Source organism: Notamacropus eugenii, chromosome 2 (genome assembly GCF_028372415.1).
Source record: "Notamacropus eugenii isolate mMacEug1 chromosome 2, mMacEug1.pri_v2, whole genome shotgun sequence".
Lineage (NCBI taxonomy): Eukaryota > Metazoa > Chordata > Mammalia > Diprotodontia > Macropodidae > Notamacropus > Notamacropus eugenii.
The window spans coordinates 94,504,117-94,523,085 of NC_092873.1; the positions used below are offsets into that span (position 1 = coordinate 94,504,117).

General features: G+C 38.7%; 1 protein-coding gene across 3 annotated transcripts in view; it reads left to right on the forward strand.

The window, feature by feature from the left end:
* The window catches only part of C2H6orf89 (chromosome 2 C6orf89 homolog), a 37,518-nt gene that overhangs the window by 11,783 nt on the left and 6,766 nt on the right, over positions 1-18,969 (forward strand). For all 3 annotated transcript variants that reach the window (XM_072641954.1, XM_072641956.1, XM_072641955.1), the window contains exons 4-7: positions 13,566-13,720; positions 13,845-13,984; positions 14,938-15,067; positions 17,336-17,459. In XM_072641954.1, the coding sequence (XP_072498055.1) occupies positions 13,566-13,720; positions 13,845-13,984; positions 14,938-15,067; positions 17,336-17,459 (549 nt within the window). The remainder of the gene's footprint in view (positions 1-13,565; positions 13,721-13,844; positions 13,985-14,937; positions 15,068-17,335; positions 17,460-18,969) is intronic.

The window sequence follows — 18,969 nt, forward strand, 5'->3', positions numbered from 1 at the left end:
TGTTGTTATTCTACACATTATATTCCTGTTACTGTTGCCCAAGATCACATTAGCCTTTTGGGGTTCCAGGCCAGTCTGTTAATTCATTTTGAGTTTTCAGTCCACTAAAATCTCAGTCTTTTTCCTATAAATCATTACATCTACCCTAACCTGTATGGAACAATTAATTTTTTTTTTAACCTACACACTGAGGCCTATTTAATTTGAAATATCATTCTAGCCTGTCAGGTTCATTTGGGATCCTGATTCTGTCATCTGTTTGATTAGTTAGACCTCCAAGGTTTATGTTATCCATAGAGATGTCTTTATTTCATTTTTTTTTTTGTAGTTCTTAGTAACACAGCTGGGGCAGTTAGGTGGTGAAGTGAATAGGGTGCTGGGCCTGGAGTCAGGAATCTTCCTGAATTCAAATCTGGCCTCAGACACTAGCTTTGTGACCTTGGGTAAGTCACTTAACCTTGTTTGCCTCAGTTTCCTCATCTGTAAAATGTGCTTGAGAAGGAAATAGCAAACTACTCCAATATCTTTGCCAAGAAAACCCCATGGGGTCATAACTGAAGCAACACAACAACAAAATTACACAGGGTCTTCTGAAGAGTTCTCTCTCTTTCAAAATAAACCCTGAAAAGTGATTTCTGCTCCTTGGTACCTGCGATCAACTTAGAAATTTTTTAGAACCTGGTCAATGTCATTCACTTTCCTTTAACCAGTCTTCCTCAAAGTATACACTGTCACATTTAGGAAACCTGTAATTATTTATCGTCTGGCTTTCAATATGAAATTCCCTGGACCAAAATTTTAACATTCAAGAAGCGTTAGAATATTGTTAACAAACCAGATCATCTACCCTCCTTTTAATGAATATTCTGACCTTTTACAAATGGAAGTAAAATGAGTCCATTGTATTTAGTCAAGAAGAGAGAAGTAGGATGGTGTGGTTTAAGAATTTTATTTTGGTTACTTCAGTTAAAGAGCTGTTTTAACTTGTAAATATGTGTTTGTGACTTTCTAAATACGGTACATTAATTACTATGTGTGATAATTCTGGGAATGAATAGAAAGACACAAGTTAGTATTTTAAATAGTTCTTGGAAAGAAATTGGAGAAGGCATATTCTGTCAGGATTAAGTAGGAACTCTCATGAGGAAGAAGTAGGTTTCAGAAAGTGCTGATGACATCAAGACTATAGGAGGGAAAGGACAGTTAAAATTGATTGATCTTTAACAATATGTTTTATTTTAAATGTCATAATAAGAAAATAATTAGGATAGTCTTTGAAATATTTGTATTATTAGCATGATGGCTACAGGAAATATAGGTATCTGAATAAAGGAGGAAGTCTAGATCTTAGTTTAAAGGCTAGATCGTTTAAAGGCTAGATTGTCCCTCTCTCCTCTTTACCACATCATGTAGTCATTGGACCTTAAGCAGTGGTTGCTCATGCTTATCAAAGATGATGAAATGCCTGGTGTTCCTATATATTGGTTTCATGGCATCTGATCAACAGATGCTTATTAAGTGCCAACTACATGCTAGGCGTTGAGGATGGAAGCAGAAAAAAATGGAATGACAACTGCCAGCTGTTGTTGTCTTTTGTTCTCAAAGAGGACCATGACATTAAGTGCAATGACTTGCAAGTGAATTGGATTTTAAGTGAGGGAGGGCTGTGCAAGGTCACCAGCCTCACTTTCTCCAACAGAGCCATCTGGGTCCAGCGGTAAGATAGAGATTAGGATGACTGGAGATGGCCCCATCACTGCCAGCACCTGAGGAACAAAAGAGGAGCTTTCTTTTTTTAGATTTCAATTTTTTGATCAAATCCGTGTTCCTTAGTTCTCTTCAGTAACCCTAACGTATTGTGACTGATAATTGACATCACACTCAGCCTGCAGTTTAGAATGAAATAAAGTACTTCCTTAAAATATAAGAACAGTCAGCAAATTTCAGGAACACAGTACAGTTAGTGAGTTTAACTTTGTTCAGATAAAGAGATATATGTGGTTTCTCTTCTGCTTCTACCCTGGCATGAAGAAGGTGCACGAAGTGGGGAGGTGGTAACCTGTCTATATAAAGGCACCAAGATGAGAAATACAGTGTTATTGATGAAGAACAAAAATATAACATTTCTAAAACCAGTCTCTTTCCTAAGCTAGGTGCACAATTTCTCAGCCTGTTCTACACTAAGGCCACATTCTGATTAACTTAATCTCTGCTCTGTTAATTCACAGTGTTCCAAATGCTTCTATTTTTTAATAGGAACTTCTTTTTGTTCACACTTTGTCCTGTTGGTGCATTCTTCTTACCTTTCACATCCATGGTAGAGTAAGATTTTAGTGTTGGAAATGACCCCTCCCCCAGATTCTGAATCTCTGAGATCCTAAAATCCAACCTTTCTCATTTTGTAAAAGAAGAAACTAGGGCTTAGCAAGATAAGTGGGTCTCCTGCCTGATCATTGCTCTTGTCATTCATTTCCCTTTTGTTCCTCCTAGCTATCCTGGCACCATCTTGGCCAGCCTTCTGATCATTTTATGTGCTCTTTCAATAGTTTCTGAATTTGCTAACCAAGTTCATTATCCACATTTAAAATACACATATGTAGTTCCATTGCTCTCATCACTTCTCACCCATTGAGAATTAAGGGTCATAGTTCATAATCAAAAATTGTATGTTCAGAGTAATTTAGGCAAAATTTTCTCAGTTGTGGAAATAGTAGGACCACAAGTGCCAGGTCCACAAGGAAAAATAAGTTTGATTGAGTCAAGAAATTGAAAACAGAAGTATTGCAGAAGATATGGTATCTAGGTGTAGGATAGCAAGAGAATAGGCAAAGTTTTTGTTGTAAAAAGCAGGTAGACTGAGCAACTGATTTGGTAGAAAAGGAGAGATTTAGCTAGAGCCCAGGGCTCTACAAAAATCTGGTTTGCAATAGTTCATTCCCAAGGATTTCCTGAATCCATTTATAAAGCTCAGAAAAAAGATTCTTGACTCTTTTTTATACATGCAAAAAATGCAACATAGGTAGAGACAGTAAAGTATACACACATGTCACTGTTGTATCCATACAGCACCCAATGACCAACCCAGGCGTTAGAGTAGCAGGGCTTCCTAAGCACAAGCCTTTATCTGCCAGAAGGTCCTGTTAATTCTGGAAAGTGTGTTTGTGCTTAAAGTATTGCATCTCTAAGAAACAAAATGTTTTAGTTTCCTGAAGACTGTCTCTGGAAGCCTCTGAAAAGGAATGAGATTATTGTTCGTTTTATTTGGTTCCAATAAGGTGCTTCTTGAAGCAGAGCATTTGGTGCAATCTTGATCTTGCAAAGTGTCGTCGTCTCTAGGATCTATAAAACAGATGTAGGTCCATATCATTGAAGGAGGTCATCTGAAATAAACATCCCCCAGAAACCAGGTTATAGAGTTCGACCTCATTTTAGACATTTTTATGTGTGACACACGGTGTGTCAAGTGTTGCAAAGCTGCTCTTGTGCACAGTTCAAATAATAGCTTAACTTCCAAGTTTTCTTTATGAAGGTGTTTTTACTGGCTGTGTAGTCTTTTAAATGTGTTGGGGTAGGAGGAATCCACACTATTTTCTGTCTTCTTCCCTATAGTTTTAGCTTTCTGCCTAAGGCCTCCTAAAAGTCAGCAGTGAAGAAGTAAATGACATTCCCTTCTTACCACGCTGATATTCTGTATCCCCAGAGTATTTTATCCTGAAACAAAAACTTTTGCTTTCTGGCTCAGTGTCATTAGGTTCTTCTGCATGTGGCTTATCCTGTTGACCAGAAATCCTAGAGGATTAGTTGTTAAACATTATCAGCTAGCCCCAATGAGTCCTTTTGTAAACAACCCTCCAGCTGCTTGAAAGCCTGTAACAGGCCCAGGACCCTCCTCTATCTTTTACTTCTCTCCAAATTGGGCAATTTGTAGAAAAGGGTGGTTTCATTTCTGAAGTTTTACTTTGGCCTATATTTGGTCCGGGGAATTGTTTTTTAAATTCTTTACTGACAGTAAAAATGAATTTCATATAATGGTAAGAATTAGGAATACAGGACCATAGCTTTGTTTTGCAATTCATAGTTGGAACAGCTTTATAAGTGCCTGAAACAAGAACTGTGTTTCATAACTAGTCAAACACCAAGAACGGCTTGTTGCTAGTGAAAAAGTGCTTTCTGATGAATACAAAATGGAAAGTGCAATTCGATGGCTAGAAGTGAGTCCCTACCTGTTCTCAGGGTAGAATTGACTGAACAGTTTGGTGAAAAAGCACCCTTTAATTTACTAAAGCATGTGTGTGGGGGGAAACCATTCTTGGATAGTTTAAGAAATTTCTCCCAGTAGGAAGAAATCCTGTTAGTTGAAAAACTAGAGTCAGAATAACAAAAGGACAAATTTGAAATACTGAGTTATGGTGGCCTCAGACTATAGTTCACAAGGAAATTCTTGGTATTAAGTCTCACCAGATGACTCTGCTCCTGTGGATCTGCTTTAGCTGAGTCTAAACCTCTTTTATGGGTATTATTAAGTGAATAAGTCCTTACACACCTTCTACGTAGAACCAATGCTGACTAGGTCAGTGAAATAGGTTTTTTTTTTTTTTTATCTGAAATGGTTTATTTCCCTATCCAACTGCTTTTCACATCACTCCCTACTATAGTGTTCTCCCCTTGATATTTTCCAAGGTGGCATTTCAAAACTCATTGTTCTTCTGAATTCTGAGCAGTTTGGGGGGGGGGGGGATCAAGAATATATTGTGTTTGAAGAGTCTTGAGTTGAAGGAGAATGTAGGGAAGGCAGGATTTTGAAGATTAGGTATAATATCCTTGGATACTGCTGCTTTCCAGAGATGGAGCTAGGAAATGCTATGCCATTAGATACCAGAAAGATGAGAAGTGCTGAAGCGATCAGAAGGGATATTTAACAGTTCAGGAAATCAGGACATTAGGGAATGTTTGGGCTGTGCTTGGAAGAAATCTGATGTACCCTACTGCTGCCATTGTTTTTCTAAAATTCCAACCATGGGAGGATAGCTATGACCTCTTGAGGCAGTCAGGCTTCTTTAATGGATTTGGGGTTGATTCAGACTAAATACTTGGGTTGGGGATCATGTCTGTGGAACAATTCCTGTCACAGCTACGTAACCTTTTATTAACAGCAAGTGTTTGTCCCCCATCATCATTACAAGAGGCATCTTTTTTTTTTTTGATTTTTTTTTATTATTATTTTTTAATGTTTAACAATCACTGCCATACAATTGAGATTTTATCCCTCCCACACCTACCCCCCACTACCCCCCTCCCTCCCCACGACTGCATACAATTCTGTATATGTTCTACATATACTTTCCTATTGAGTATATTTTCACTATAGTCATGCTATGTAGTCGGACTAAAATAAATGAAAGAAATCATATAACAAATCAAAACATGATACACAAAAACATACACATACACAAACATGATCTGCTACATTTTGTGAATGACTTCCATATTTCTTTCTACAAGAGGCATCTTGAAGAGAGTTGGCCCACGGATTTGGAGAGGGACTTGGAAAGAGGGTCATGGCACTAGAGTTAGGAGTGACCACTAAACATGAGGGTACATTAAGAGGGGGGATTAAAGGTGGATATTATACTTGTTTGGTATCTCCAAAACTGGGAAAGTAGGAATGGAGAGAGGGTGCATCATGGAACTAACACACCACACCTGTTCAGTGATTTTTGATTTCATTACAGTTCTAGATTTGAATTTTACACCACAGCATTTTAATTTTGTTTTGTAGTGTATATTAAAGAAACACAGTGTAAAAAACCACTAAACACCCCGAACTTTATATAGAAAAGAAGTAGAATTAATGTTTGTTTTCCCTGTAAGTCTTCTAAAATAGCATTTCTCTAGGTCTTGCTAAATCAGCAAAAAAAATCTGTTAGTTGCCATTGAATCTGGGACCCTGACTGTCAGTATGCCAGACTAGCAAAGGGACTCTTAGATGGATGGATGTGGTGGGGTCTCAAGACACATGGTTTGAATGAGATAATGTATGTACAGCGCTTTACAAACCTTAAAAGTGCTCTGTGTATGTGTGTGAGATCATTGTTCTAGAACTGTATGAAACATCAACTCAAATGAAGACATTTCACGTTTAAATATTTCTAAGAAGACTGTATTTCTTCAAAAGATAGCCCTTTTTATTGCTAGACTATTCTGCTTTCCATCCATTTTTCCTACCTCTGACCTCAGGAGCACAGATGTCTAGTCCTTTTTTGAACGCAGCTATTTCCCCATGAGTCTTCTCTCTTTAGGCTAAATTTCTCTGATTCTTTTGGCCATTCCTTGTGTCATGATTTCCAGACTCCTCACCATCCTGGTCACTTTGCTCTTGATGCTCCCTGATTTGTCAGTGTATCTCTTAAGTTATATTTACTTTAGATGATAGCAGAACTGAATCAGTACTTCAGATGTGGTCTGACCATCAGGGATTACTGGATGACTATTAACACCCTTGATTCCACAAGTAGAGGCTGGGATTGCATTTGCATTTTAATAGTGCTTTCATACAAACCGTATTAACTGGGTGGTTAAGCTAAACTCTTTAGGCCCTTTTTAAATTATGAACTGCTCTCAAGCCAAGTTTCTAATATGTTATACTTGATTTTTAAAAAGCTTGAATGCAGAACTTTACATTTATTTAATTTTATTATTTTTTTAAATTTTATTAAATTTTATTGGTTTCAGCCTATAGCCTCCCCCAGTAGCAGGGATTTTAGGAGTGAGCTACCATGCCTGACCAATTTACCTTTTAAAAAATCAGGATATTCACTCATTCCTAGTCCTCTGGCATCTCTCCTGTTTTTTGTGATTTCTTAAAGAAAAAAAAAATTATTTTGATACCCTAGGTTGTCGTTTGTTTAAGCAAGGAGGCTACCTTAAAGGGTACTTTTTTCAAGAAATTATTGATAAATTTTTTTTACATCACATTAATTTTCTGATATATCCCTCTCACACTTAGAGAGCTATCCATTATTATAAAGAATAAAAAAAAGGACAGGGAGCATTTCAGCAAAACTATAGCACGTCAACCCAGTCCAGCAACGTTTTGTTCCACACTCATTGCTCCCCACCTCTACAAAGAAAAGGAGGAGGCACATTCTTATGCCTCTTATCCCTGACCAGGCTTGGTCATTATAATCGTACAGTGTTGAATTTTGATTTTTTTTACCTTTCATTTACCTTGTCATTTTGTATATTTTTTTTCCTGGTTCTAATTACTTAATTTTGTATCAATTTATGTCTTCTCATGCTTCTGTTTTGTCACATTCAGAGAGTCTTGTGGCACAGTAGTATTCTGTTATATTTATGTATCATGACTTATCCCCAGTCTCTGTAACCATCTCCTTTGATTTCAGTTCTTTGTTGCTACCAAAAAAAATGCTGCTATAAATATTTTGGTGTATGTAGGACTTTTCTGTTTTTCACTTCAAGTATTTGCCTAGCAGTGTGATTTATGAGTCAAAGATCTGGACGTTTTAGTCACTTTTTAGCATAATTCCAAATTGCTTTACAGAATAGTTAAACCAATTCACAGCTCCAACCATATTTTACTGTGCCTTTCTTTCTGTAAACCCTCCGGTGTTGAACTATTTCATTTTTTCTTATCTTCATTAATTTGATGAATGTGAGGTAAAAGCTCAGTTATTTTGTATTTTTCCCATTAGTCATTTAGAGCAATCTTTCCTATATTTGTTAAGTTTGCAGCACTTCTCTTAAGAACTATTTGTTTGTATCCTTTTTATCCCCATTTAAAAATTATGAACTTAACAAATCTCAGCTAAAATGAGTTCCAGAGAGAGTTGTACATGAAATTATAACTCCAATTGTGTACAGCTTGCTTTTCTTTTTAGATATATGATAAATTCAACATGTTCATATTCTTTGACCAAAAATGGCTCTTGGTCTTATATATTTCACAGACTGCTTCCTACCACCTTGTTCTATTTAAATGTATGTGTGAGCTAGTTACTACATGCTTACTCTCTTACTTATAGTTTTAATTCCTTTTTTTTGCAGTGTGCATTTTATCCTTTCTGGTATTTTCCCTGAAGCTGATGTAAACAGAAATGATTGTTGAATAATTAATTTATCGATTTGTTACTTTGGTCTAATCTATCAGGCGTATAGAACTGTGCAGATGTTGAGAGTGTTTGTCAGGGGAAAATGAGACCTTGACCCAGCTGCTTGGGGAGAGTCATTCCTTCAATGCAATAATGCACAATGGGACCCACTGTCAAAACAAGATCATGTGATTTGGGGAAGAGCTATGTCTCAGAAACAAGATGTTGGTTGCCAAACAAACACTGAGACAGGAAAAGAGAACAAATGAGCAGACATATTCTGGGAAGGAAAAGCAACACAGAGGCTTCAAATCAGATGTTAGGTGATTCCATCCTCTGCCTTGAGTCAGAAGTCTGCAAACTAACACCCAGGCTTAAAACTGGTGTTCTGATCTAAGTACTTGTCTCTGAGTCACAAAGCCAGTTATTATTGAGATATGGATGACTTTTCAAGAGGAACACTTTGGGGATTAGACAAACCAGGGGTCTCTTTGTCCACAGTGTTGACTTATCTTCCCTTTCTGTATCCTCTTTCTCATGGCTCCTGATGAATCTGCCCATTCAGATCTGGTCTCTGTTTTCTAGTAGGACTTTGTGGTTTCTCATCATGGGTGGGTTGGAGGAAACTAGCATATAGGTTTTATTTGAGTATTATCATTTGATCATTAGAAGGGAAAGGTGCTGCAGAAGATGACTGGCTCCAAACTAACCTTGGTCGTCTTGGTTGACAACCCCCAACACTGCCTCATCTTCATAGCACCTTTTGAGGGGTTTGATTCCAAAAGTAACACTCTGTTCAAACTTTTCTGAGTCTTAAAGGAAAAGGTAGTTAGTTTTTGTACCTTTTCCCTTCCCCAATTGTAAAAAAACACCACCACATAAAAACCATATAGTGAGACCTTCTCTATGATGTGGAAGAGTTGATATTTTTTTAAAAACTCAACTGTGAATCAGACATAGACTGAGGAGATTAATCTTCTTCTTCCTTGCCATGCTGTAGTTTATAATCCTTACCACTAGGTGGTAGCAATAGAAGAAAAAAATGAAAGGCAGAAAAATGTGTAAGGGGATGTGACAAGCCAGTATAGGGGAAATCCCAGTGTGGGAACTTCCTTCACAAATGAAAATCACAATCTATCCTTGATTTAGTACATTAATTCTAGACTGTTATTATATGAGGTTTATAAAGGTTAAATGATATGTCCAGGATCACACAGTTATTAAGAAGTAAGAAGTGGAATTTAGACTCACATCTGATTCAAAGCAGTTGCTGTCCCATCCTGCCTCTATAGCTTCCCCAAAAGGAGGGGGAAATTTAGGACAGGCTAGAATGAAAAACAAGGGTAGAAGAGAGATAAATCAGTCAAACAATAAGCATTTGTTGTAGTATCTACTGTGTCTCAGGAGCTGTTAGAGCCGAGGATACACATAAATGAAATAATACCTACCTTAAAAGAATTCCGTTTCTATTTGGGGTGATAACATATACATAATCATGGAATTTTTGTAGTGCTTTAAAGTCTGCAGATTACATGTATTATATCATTTGATCCTTAGACCCCTCTAAGGTCGATATTATTACTCCCATTTTATACATGAGGAAACCAAGCCTGAGAGAAGATAATTGACTTTTCCAGGGTCACACAGCTAGTGTCTTTACAGATGAGAAAATTGGAGGAAAATGACTTTGCTCAGGATCAAATTACTTGTCAGAGACAGGGCCAGGTGTAGTCTGAGCCTCCTCGTTCACAGCCTAATGATTTTTCTACTTCTCTGCATTGTTTGAAATTAATTTATGTGGTCAAACATTTAAGTTTAATATTTGTAATATGAAATTTCTGAGGTCAACGACTATGTTTTCCTTTTCTCTGTAATCTCTGAAACACCTAATGCTGTATGTGGGGAGTCCTTCTCCATGGAACCACTGTGACCACTAAAGTCCTGGTTGCTGGACCTATGTAATTAGACTAGAGGGTACTGAGAAAGTAGCATTTATCCTCCATTTGAATTACATCTGCCCCTTAGAATATAGAGTGAATAAATTGTTCAGGATAAAACATTTTTTTAAATTATAACTTAAAAATTAATTACAAAGTTTAAGCACCATAAGGAGAATTTCTGTACATAAATCAAAACATGCAAAAATAATAGGATTGTGTATGAAACTAAGGATTCTTTCTATTTCATATGACTTGCCTTAAGTATATAATTCTATACTTTCATTTCAAAACAGTTCTGCTTTTCATGTTAGTAGTTGAACCTCCCTTGTGTGAATTTGCACAAAACATTATAATGACCCTTTAAGACATAATTTTTATTATTATTACATTATTAATTACTACATTGTTACTAACTCCACCTTTTATTAACCTCCCTTCCTCCCAATATAAGAACACAAAAAGGGGTAGGGGGTAAGGGTAGAGAGTTGTAACAGCAAATCCACAAAGTGGCTTTGTCTAAAAATGGATGCCTCTTTTTCTATCTTGTGTGTCCAAGGACACCTTTCCAATTTTCTTTTTTTGTGTGCGTGGCAATTGGGGTTAAATGACTTGCCCAGGGTCACACAGCTAATAAGTGTCAAGTGTCTGAATTCAGATTTGAACTCAGGTCCTTCTGCCTCCAGGGCTAGTGCTCTAGCCACTGAGCCACTTAGGTGCCTCCCCCCCAGGATAAAACTTTTGATCAAGAAAAGAAGAGATGATGAAGTGTTTTTATGGTAGGGTTTGGTTTTTTTTTAAACCATACTTTTAAACAAAGTATAACTGCATCTTATGGTTGTCTCAGAAATGTATTACATATTTCAAAGATAATTACAGATCCATTTGCATGAAAATCAAGTTCATGAAGGTTGATATGCGTAGTACAAACCTGCTTGACATTAAATGCAGGAAGGAAACCATCAACCCATCTATGGCATCAGCAACATTCCTTTTTCTGGAGTCTTTCCAGATGTACCTTAATATATCTCTCAGATTCTTTTATTTTTTCAGGAATTCAGTGAAATGGTCGTAGAGATATGTGGGAAGATTCAGAAAAAAAAATACACTTTTATCTTTGGTCTGGCATAGAACCCAGAACATCATCTGAATTCAAGTCCATGCTTATTAAGTGCCTGCTCATTGTGTGCCAAGCACTGACACAATGGGGAGAGCAACTTGATCTGTCATTTAATTGACACTTTATGGCAAAAGTACTCTCTCCAGTGCAAGTTGGCACTCTCTCTAAAAACTAAAAGTCTCAAAGAGTTGCCCGTGGCACCTAGAGATTAAGTAACTTGCCACATAAGATAGGCATAGTAGCCAGCCTGGCAGCTGATAGTGCAGTGGTTAGAGGACCAGGCCTGGAGTCAGGAAGACTTGAGATCAAATCCAACCTCAGATACTTACTACCTGTGTAACCCCTAACCACTCTTTACCTCAGTTTCCTCATCTGTAAAATGGGGATGATAATAATAGCCCTTACCTCCCAGGCTTGTGAGATAAAATTTGTAAAGTGCTTAGCACGGTGCCTGGTACATAGTTGTTGGTTGTTTTCCAGTCATGTCCAACTCTGGGGTTTTCTTGGCAGAGATGCTGGAGTGGTTTGCCATTTCCTTCTGCAGTTCATTTTACTGAGGCAAATGATGAAATGACTTGCTGCCCAGGGTCACATATAGTAAGTGTCCAGATGTGATTTCAGGAAGACAAAATCTTCCTGACTCCAGGCCCAGTATTCTTATCTACTTTGCTACGTAGTTGCCCATTGTAGCTGGCACATAGTAGGTGCCATATAATTGCTAGCATCTTTATCCTTGTTATTGTAAGGCAGAGAGGTAGCTTGATTGTAGTTTAAAAGTCTAGTTCTCTATCTAATACACTCAGCAGCCTCTACTGAGGAAATACAAAGTATTTCATGTAAGCCATGGCTCCTGCCCTTATCGGTTTACCTTCTAACAGAAGAGATAAGATATGTGCATAAATAAGTTAATACAAATAAGAAAGAGTTAAGTGCAAAACATAAGTCCCAAGTTCTGTGAAACTGGAAGTATAGATCATTTCTAGCTGCTAGTATCAGTTGCATCTAGACTTTCTTGAGGACGTGGTGCTTCAGCTAGGCCCTAAAGGAAGGGCAATATTTCTTCAGGCAAAAGTGTAGTGGGGCACAGTCATCATTTTCCAGGCATAGACATGGTGGAGGGAGAAACCAGAGAAGATTACAGTTGCTGAAGTATCTTTCTAGGCATTTATTTGATGTATCTGCTTTGATTGGACAGCAGTCACCTCCCTCAAGTTTCTGACTTGAAAGGAAAAATAAAATTGGATTAGAGAAGACATTGTCAGTATGGAGTTCAGGAGATTGAGAGTTCTGCCTATAATTTAGGACATAGGAGAACAGGATGTTCTAGGAGAATGAGACATAGGATGTTCTAGTAGAGTGGTTTACATTATTCAGATCATGTCTTAGTTAACAGATATTGATATCAGATATTTACCATTATGGTAAAGAAAGCAAAAAGAATAAAGTATTTGCTGCCTCTATAGCTTTTAGTTGCCAAAAAATGTTTTGGAGGTGAGAAAGGCTAAAAGCATGCTAATTAACTAAGAATGGAATTAAGATCACCCAGATTTGACTTACGATTATCTTTTGGTCTTAATATTCCCTCAGTTTCATTGGGTTCTAACGAAACCATCTTTTGAAGGGTTTTGGACTTGAGTTAGATTTTAACACAAAATCGTTCCTCAGAAGATACCAAGGAACCCCAAAAAGGAACAAAAATAGGCAAAAATAATAGAACACGATACACAAAATTATCTGACATTAGGAGCAAAAACACTGGTGGGGCCTTTGCAAAGTCAGATGAATTATCTTGGAAAGGTATACAACCTCAGAGCAAGAGATGTCAGTGATTACTTGTCAAGGAAGTGGTGTTAGAGAAGTGATTACTTTCATCAAAGTTTGAGTGTTTTCTCATCATTTCTAACCCAGTCTGGGCTGATGGGCTGGAGAAAAGATGGTTTGGGGTCCAAATTGGGAGGCAGTAGTTCTTAAAGTCTGATCTACTAGCTGTTAGTGAACTGGCTTCTTGTCTAACAACTGTACTGTACCTCACTTTACCCAGAAGTTCCATCCTCGAAAAGTTTTCAGTAAATCAGATCTCTCCTCTCCATCTTCTTTCTATTCTTTCACACTTTCTTCCTTATCATAGTCTTTCTTACTATGCATATCCACATGGAGGTATACACTTGTACTTCCCCACTTTGTGGCGTGAGAAATTTGTAGGCTCATCACATAATGGAAAAGATTGGAATGTGCTGGTGTCACCTGCTCCTGACAGCATGCCTGGACTTCAGCTTCATGTCATTGGCTTTTAAACAAATACTTGCATTTGTATATTTGGCGTTTCATTTGTGAGACTTTTGGCTTTACAAAGTGTTAATCTCCCTGTACCTATTTCTTTCCTCTTCCTTCCTTATCTAGAATGTGATGACTGGTGGAAAACAGACTGCAACTTGAACAGTTCCGCCATCCCTTCCAACTGCACTGGCTGTGCAGTGCTTACAGGCCTCCAGGTGGTGCCAATCTTGGCACAGTTACCCTCCCAATTTGATGAACTCCAGCCTCTGCTGATCAAGGTAAAAAGAAGCCTGACTCTTTGGCTGATTAATTAGTCAAAACTGGGAAAGTACTCAGTGCTCTCCAGCAACAACCACTAATGGCTTTTATGTTGTGTTTTGTTTTATTTTTGCTTTGCTGAAGACTGGACAGATTCTGACATCTAAGGATCTTCATCTTTTTCAATGCCAGTACCCAGAGTTGACAGAAGGGATCACAGAAGGAATATTAACCCGGTGGTGGAATTGTTTGCCTCATCAGCATTTCCCTTTTAGTTTCCCATGGTGAGTCTCAAGAATGAGTGGGTTGAGCCCTTAGCCTGGGAGCTGGGAAGGAACATATTTGAGTGCATGATATTCAAAAGCAGAATTAAAAAATAATGATGAATGATAGAGGTGATGAGCGGAAGAAAGATGTGATATGAAGTAAAAGGGCCACCAGGAAGGGGAAGTAGTAGTACACCCTAGAAATACTTAACAGAGTACCAATTTCTGTGGAGCTCAGAGTAAGTGCTAGAAATTACTTGGCAAAAGACAACTAGAGACAGTGATCCTTGCCCTTGGGGCTTTGTTTCTTTATGGGATGGGAAAAGCCAGTTTTCTGCTAGAATGAAATTATCCTCAGAAATGACTTTTTGTCCTCATTTGTTTTTGTGAAATTTACTGATAATTTGCTCCTCTTCTTCCTGTCTCATAAATGTGTCTCCTCAACAAGGATTAGGGTTTCATCTTCAGTTGTACAAGTTGATTTCATTTAGCAAGCTTATTTCTTTTTTCCTCTTTTGTATACCACACCCAAGGAAGAGCGTTAGAGGGGACACGCTTGCATTATCTGTGCAGTGGAGTATCCTTTTTCTCTTCCTCTCCCTTACTCCTTTCCTTTCCTCTCTTTTCTGCTGAACATTCCTTTTGTCTTCTTTCCTCTCTCCCCCTCCTGACTACTTCTGTTTTCCACGATGAGATTAATAAGTTGTTTTTTGCTACTTTCTTCATGTTATTTTAACTGGACTGTGGCAACATACCTCCCGCTTATACAAATTGTGGTTATGGAGTGTCTTTGTGTTATGTTTGCTAAATAATTTATAATGGTTCTTTTAATGGAGTGGATTTTAAAGATAAGCCCTGTTATTTTCCCACCCACCCCGCCCGGTATTATTCCATCCATATTTTGCTCCCCAGAGCATGGCAACAGTTCCACTCCCTCAGTGTGACCTTCCTTTCTGTCTGCTGTTTCACAGGAGCAAGCCTCTGAACAGAACAGACATTCTCCATCAGCTTTTCCCTGTGTTCAATTCTTTGCCGTTTCCCAAACATGCCTCCTTGAAAAGCTGCTTTGTCGCCCACCAACCACCTGTACTGGGGAGTAAGGTGAGAAGTCAGTCAGACAAGAAGCATTTATTATAGGTCTGCTATGTACCAGATAATACAAAGGAAAAAAATGCAGAATGATCCTTTCCCCTGAGGAGTGTACCTTCTATCAGTGAAAAATAGGCATTTTTTGGAGAGGAGAGATCCCATCAGCTAGGAGATGAAGAGAGCCTCACAGGGAAGTACTGACATGAAACTCAGGAAGCAGAACATACCACTCTCTGAGAAGGATGAAAATTTCTTTTGTATATTGGATCAGTGAGGGTGATTCTTTGCTATTAATTGGGTTTCATTTATGCAGATTCTAATAACATCTTTTTCTGAGGATTATATTCTTGCTGACATTTTCTGTTTTATCATTATCTCCTTATTGGAGTTCATTAATGTAGAAGAGCTGCGTATGTGAATAATGAAGGAATCTTTTCTTTTGCCCATTTCAAAGCTAGCATTAAAGTGTGAACTAAAGACACATTTGCTATGTGTGGTTTGAATTTGGTCTCTGTAAGAATATCTTCTAGTTGCCTGATATTTCCTTACCCATGTTAATTCTCATAAGAGGTGGCCAGCCATCAACTAGTGCCCACAAGGCAGGCAAACCAACCTCACTGGAGCAGCAAAGCTCCCTGAGAGAGATAGGAGCCAGTATGTGCCAGATAAATCAAACCCCCCTCCTCCCACACACACATCCAGAGGAGCTATCCTAAGACCCTGAGCCCAGGAGCCGTGGGGGAGAAACTGTTATGGATAAAGTGCTTACCTTCCTCACCATGTGAGCAGTTTAAAAGCTCGTGAAGATATGTTGCCTAGGAGCAGGGTCCCTCTTTTTGTCTAGTAGTAGAGTAGATGGCAATGCCAAGTTCTTGCCAGGGCTTTAAAAGGAGTCCATCATGCTGCTGCTGGCTAGAACTTAGTGCCCGGAGCATAACAAATTCATCTCTAGAATTATGTGTATTTCTAGATGTGTAGCTGTTTGTACCTCACTTCTCTTTCCAACCTGCCTTGTAAGGATGCTGAGAAGCCTGACTGGAGGATCCCCGTAGATAGCAGAGGCCTCCGTCACACTCTGCTCCGTTATCTAATCTTGCCTGTTAAATTTCTGAGCAGAGTCATCTAAGAGGAGTGACCCACAGGGCGAACGTTCTAAACAGAGGCTATTTCTCTCTGTAGCAGACAATGCCTCTCTTCCCCAGCTCTTGTCCCAGGGTGCTTCTCCTTATCTTCCTGCCCCCTACTGCCCTGCACTCCAGTGCCAGCCCTGCCCCCACACTGCGCCTGTCCCTGATCATTGTTAGCTGTGGTCCTGCTGCTGTAGTTGCCCCCATTGTTCCCAACGTTGTCCTGGCAACAGCAGTAGGGATGGGATTTTCTGGCCTGGCCTATAATAGTGGGCTTCAGTGGTGGTGGTGGTGGTGGTGGTAAACAGGGCAGGAGTCCATGGCTGTGGGGAAGGGGTGACGAGTGGAAACCACAAGTCATTGGCTCCTGCCCTGTTGTTCCAGATCTCTGAGAGAGTAGGAGCTGAGTAGGTGAGGTTCTATTGTATTTGTTCTTAGTTTCTTACAATGATCATTGGTCATCCTTCTATAGCACTGTATATTAATAGCTTATAGATGTAGACTTGTATGGGACCCCAGGTCAACTAGTCCAACCTCTTCCCCTTTTCCACTTCCCCCAACTTCCTGTCATTTTACAGATAGGAAGACTGAGGTTCTTGGTGGGTGGTTCATTGACTTCCCAGGGTCATAAAGATACTGAATATCAGAGGTAGAATTTGAACCCAGATCCTATGATGCCAGAATCAGTATTCTTTCCACTGTACCTATGAGTACAGTAGTAGTACTGTGTGTAGTACCTATGAGTTAGATAGCATAAATTTCCCTTGTTTTACATATTCTGAGACTGAGGCTTAGGTTATACAGTGAGTCTTGATTATGTAACTCTCAGTTCTATACTACAATAACCCAGAGAGGAAGAATTTTTGTTCTCAGTTTCCATAAGGAAACCAAAGCTCAGAGAGGTTAATGACTTGCCTGTGATTACAAAACTGTTAAGTCTTAGCTAGAATTCAAACTAGATCTCTCCCAACTCCCAAGCCCAGTGTTTTTTTCCACTGTACAGTGCTGCCTCTGTCTCTTCAACCAGATTATAATGTCCTTCTAGGTAGAAGAATTACATTTTCAATACCTAGCTCTTAATCAGGTAGCATTCAAGTTGACCAGTGCACCTTGATCCCCTTTGTTTCCTTTATGCTGTGCTCTCCTTCTGCAGATGCGTGCAGTTCATGACCTGTTTGTCATCGGCAGTGGTGAGGGCATCATGTACCTCACTCCTCCTCCTGAGTGCAGAAGGCACTGTAATACTGTGGTGATGCAGCTAGAGCCTGGGGATGTTGGTACGTATAGAGCCCTGTAGGAAGATCATTGAGCATTATTTACTGTCTTAGGCAGCTTTGCTTAAAATTATTTGGGGAGGGAACATATTTTGTGCTGGGATGGTAGGTGTGTGTCTTTGTGTGTGTGTGTGTGTGTGTGTGTGTGTGTGTGTGTGTGTGTGTGTGTGTAGGTGTGTATCTGTGTCTGTGTGTGTGTATCTGTGTGTGTGAGATAGGTCCATTGTGTTTCCATCCCCCTAAATAAGTGTTTTTCATAGTTTTTATTGATTGTAGGCAAAGGGAGAGGAAAGAGATGCCACTTTTTTTTGAGGATAGTTGTTACAAAAATAAATGCAATCCAGATGCCTAATTGCACAAAAACTACCCAATGTCAGTTATGCTGATGTTATTGTCTTTTTATTGGTGTGGGATTCCTTTGTTCCTTAAGGTCTTTAGGAGGAATCTGTGGGATCACTTGCCTCTCTGAGTTCCATTTTAACTTTTAACTCTGAGGTGCTGTGATTATGTTGGAAGGATGGGATTGAGGAAAAATTTATCCTTCATGTTACCACATGTAGGCTGTTACTGTCAAGGAAAACTTTTAAGTGCACACAATCTAATCAAATTGAAATTTTATTTCACATTTAAAAGTAAAACCGTAACAATGACAACACTATATGAACATTGATTGGACTGATGTTTACCAGTGACACTGGGTCAGGAATCTCTAGTCGGGGAAAACGTGGCATAGGTGTGGTAGAGATAATCAGAGATTACTGTAACAGAAAGGACCTAAATATAGGCGATTTCAAGTTTTTGAAATTATTTTCTCTACACTGAAAATGAGACCTTTTAGTTATGATGACAGTGGTATATTTCGATCTGGAACATTAAATTTTTATACCTGAATATGTTTGAATGTAATGTCTTTATGTTCTGAGAATTCATAGCACTTCAGACAAAAGATACTTTTACACCTCATATTGAGAAGGTTTCCCAAATTCACAAGCAGCCACAAAAATGCCCAAAAAGGAAAGGAATGGACTCTTACCTTTTCTAGGCCTCAGTTTTCTCACCTGTAAAATGAGGGGGTGGAAGTAGATGATCTCAATTATTCTCCCACTTATAAACCCTATGATTATAAATTATAAATTCATGATCACTCTAAGCAGGCCTCTCTCAAATTGCTATATTTGTACTTTATGCTTTACTTGAATTAATTTTGATCATATGTTTTAGTTTAAAAGATTTCTTGTTGAATTTGAGAACGTGTAATAATAATAATAGCAGATTAATAGTTACATAGTGATTTCCCATTTAGAGAACACTACGTTTCTTAACTCATTTGATCACAACCTTGTGAGGTAGAGGGGTAAGAAATTTTGACCCTTATCCGTAGAGGTCCAAACAATAACCTTGCCCAGAGTCACAGAACTTGGACCCAGGTCTTCTGATCCAGAATCAGAATCCTATAGAGTTTCAGGGCTGCAGGGGACCTAGAGACCATCCAGTCCAGCTTCCTTTCTACAGC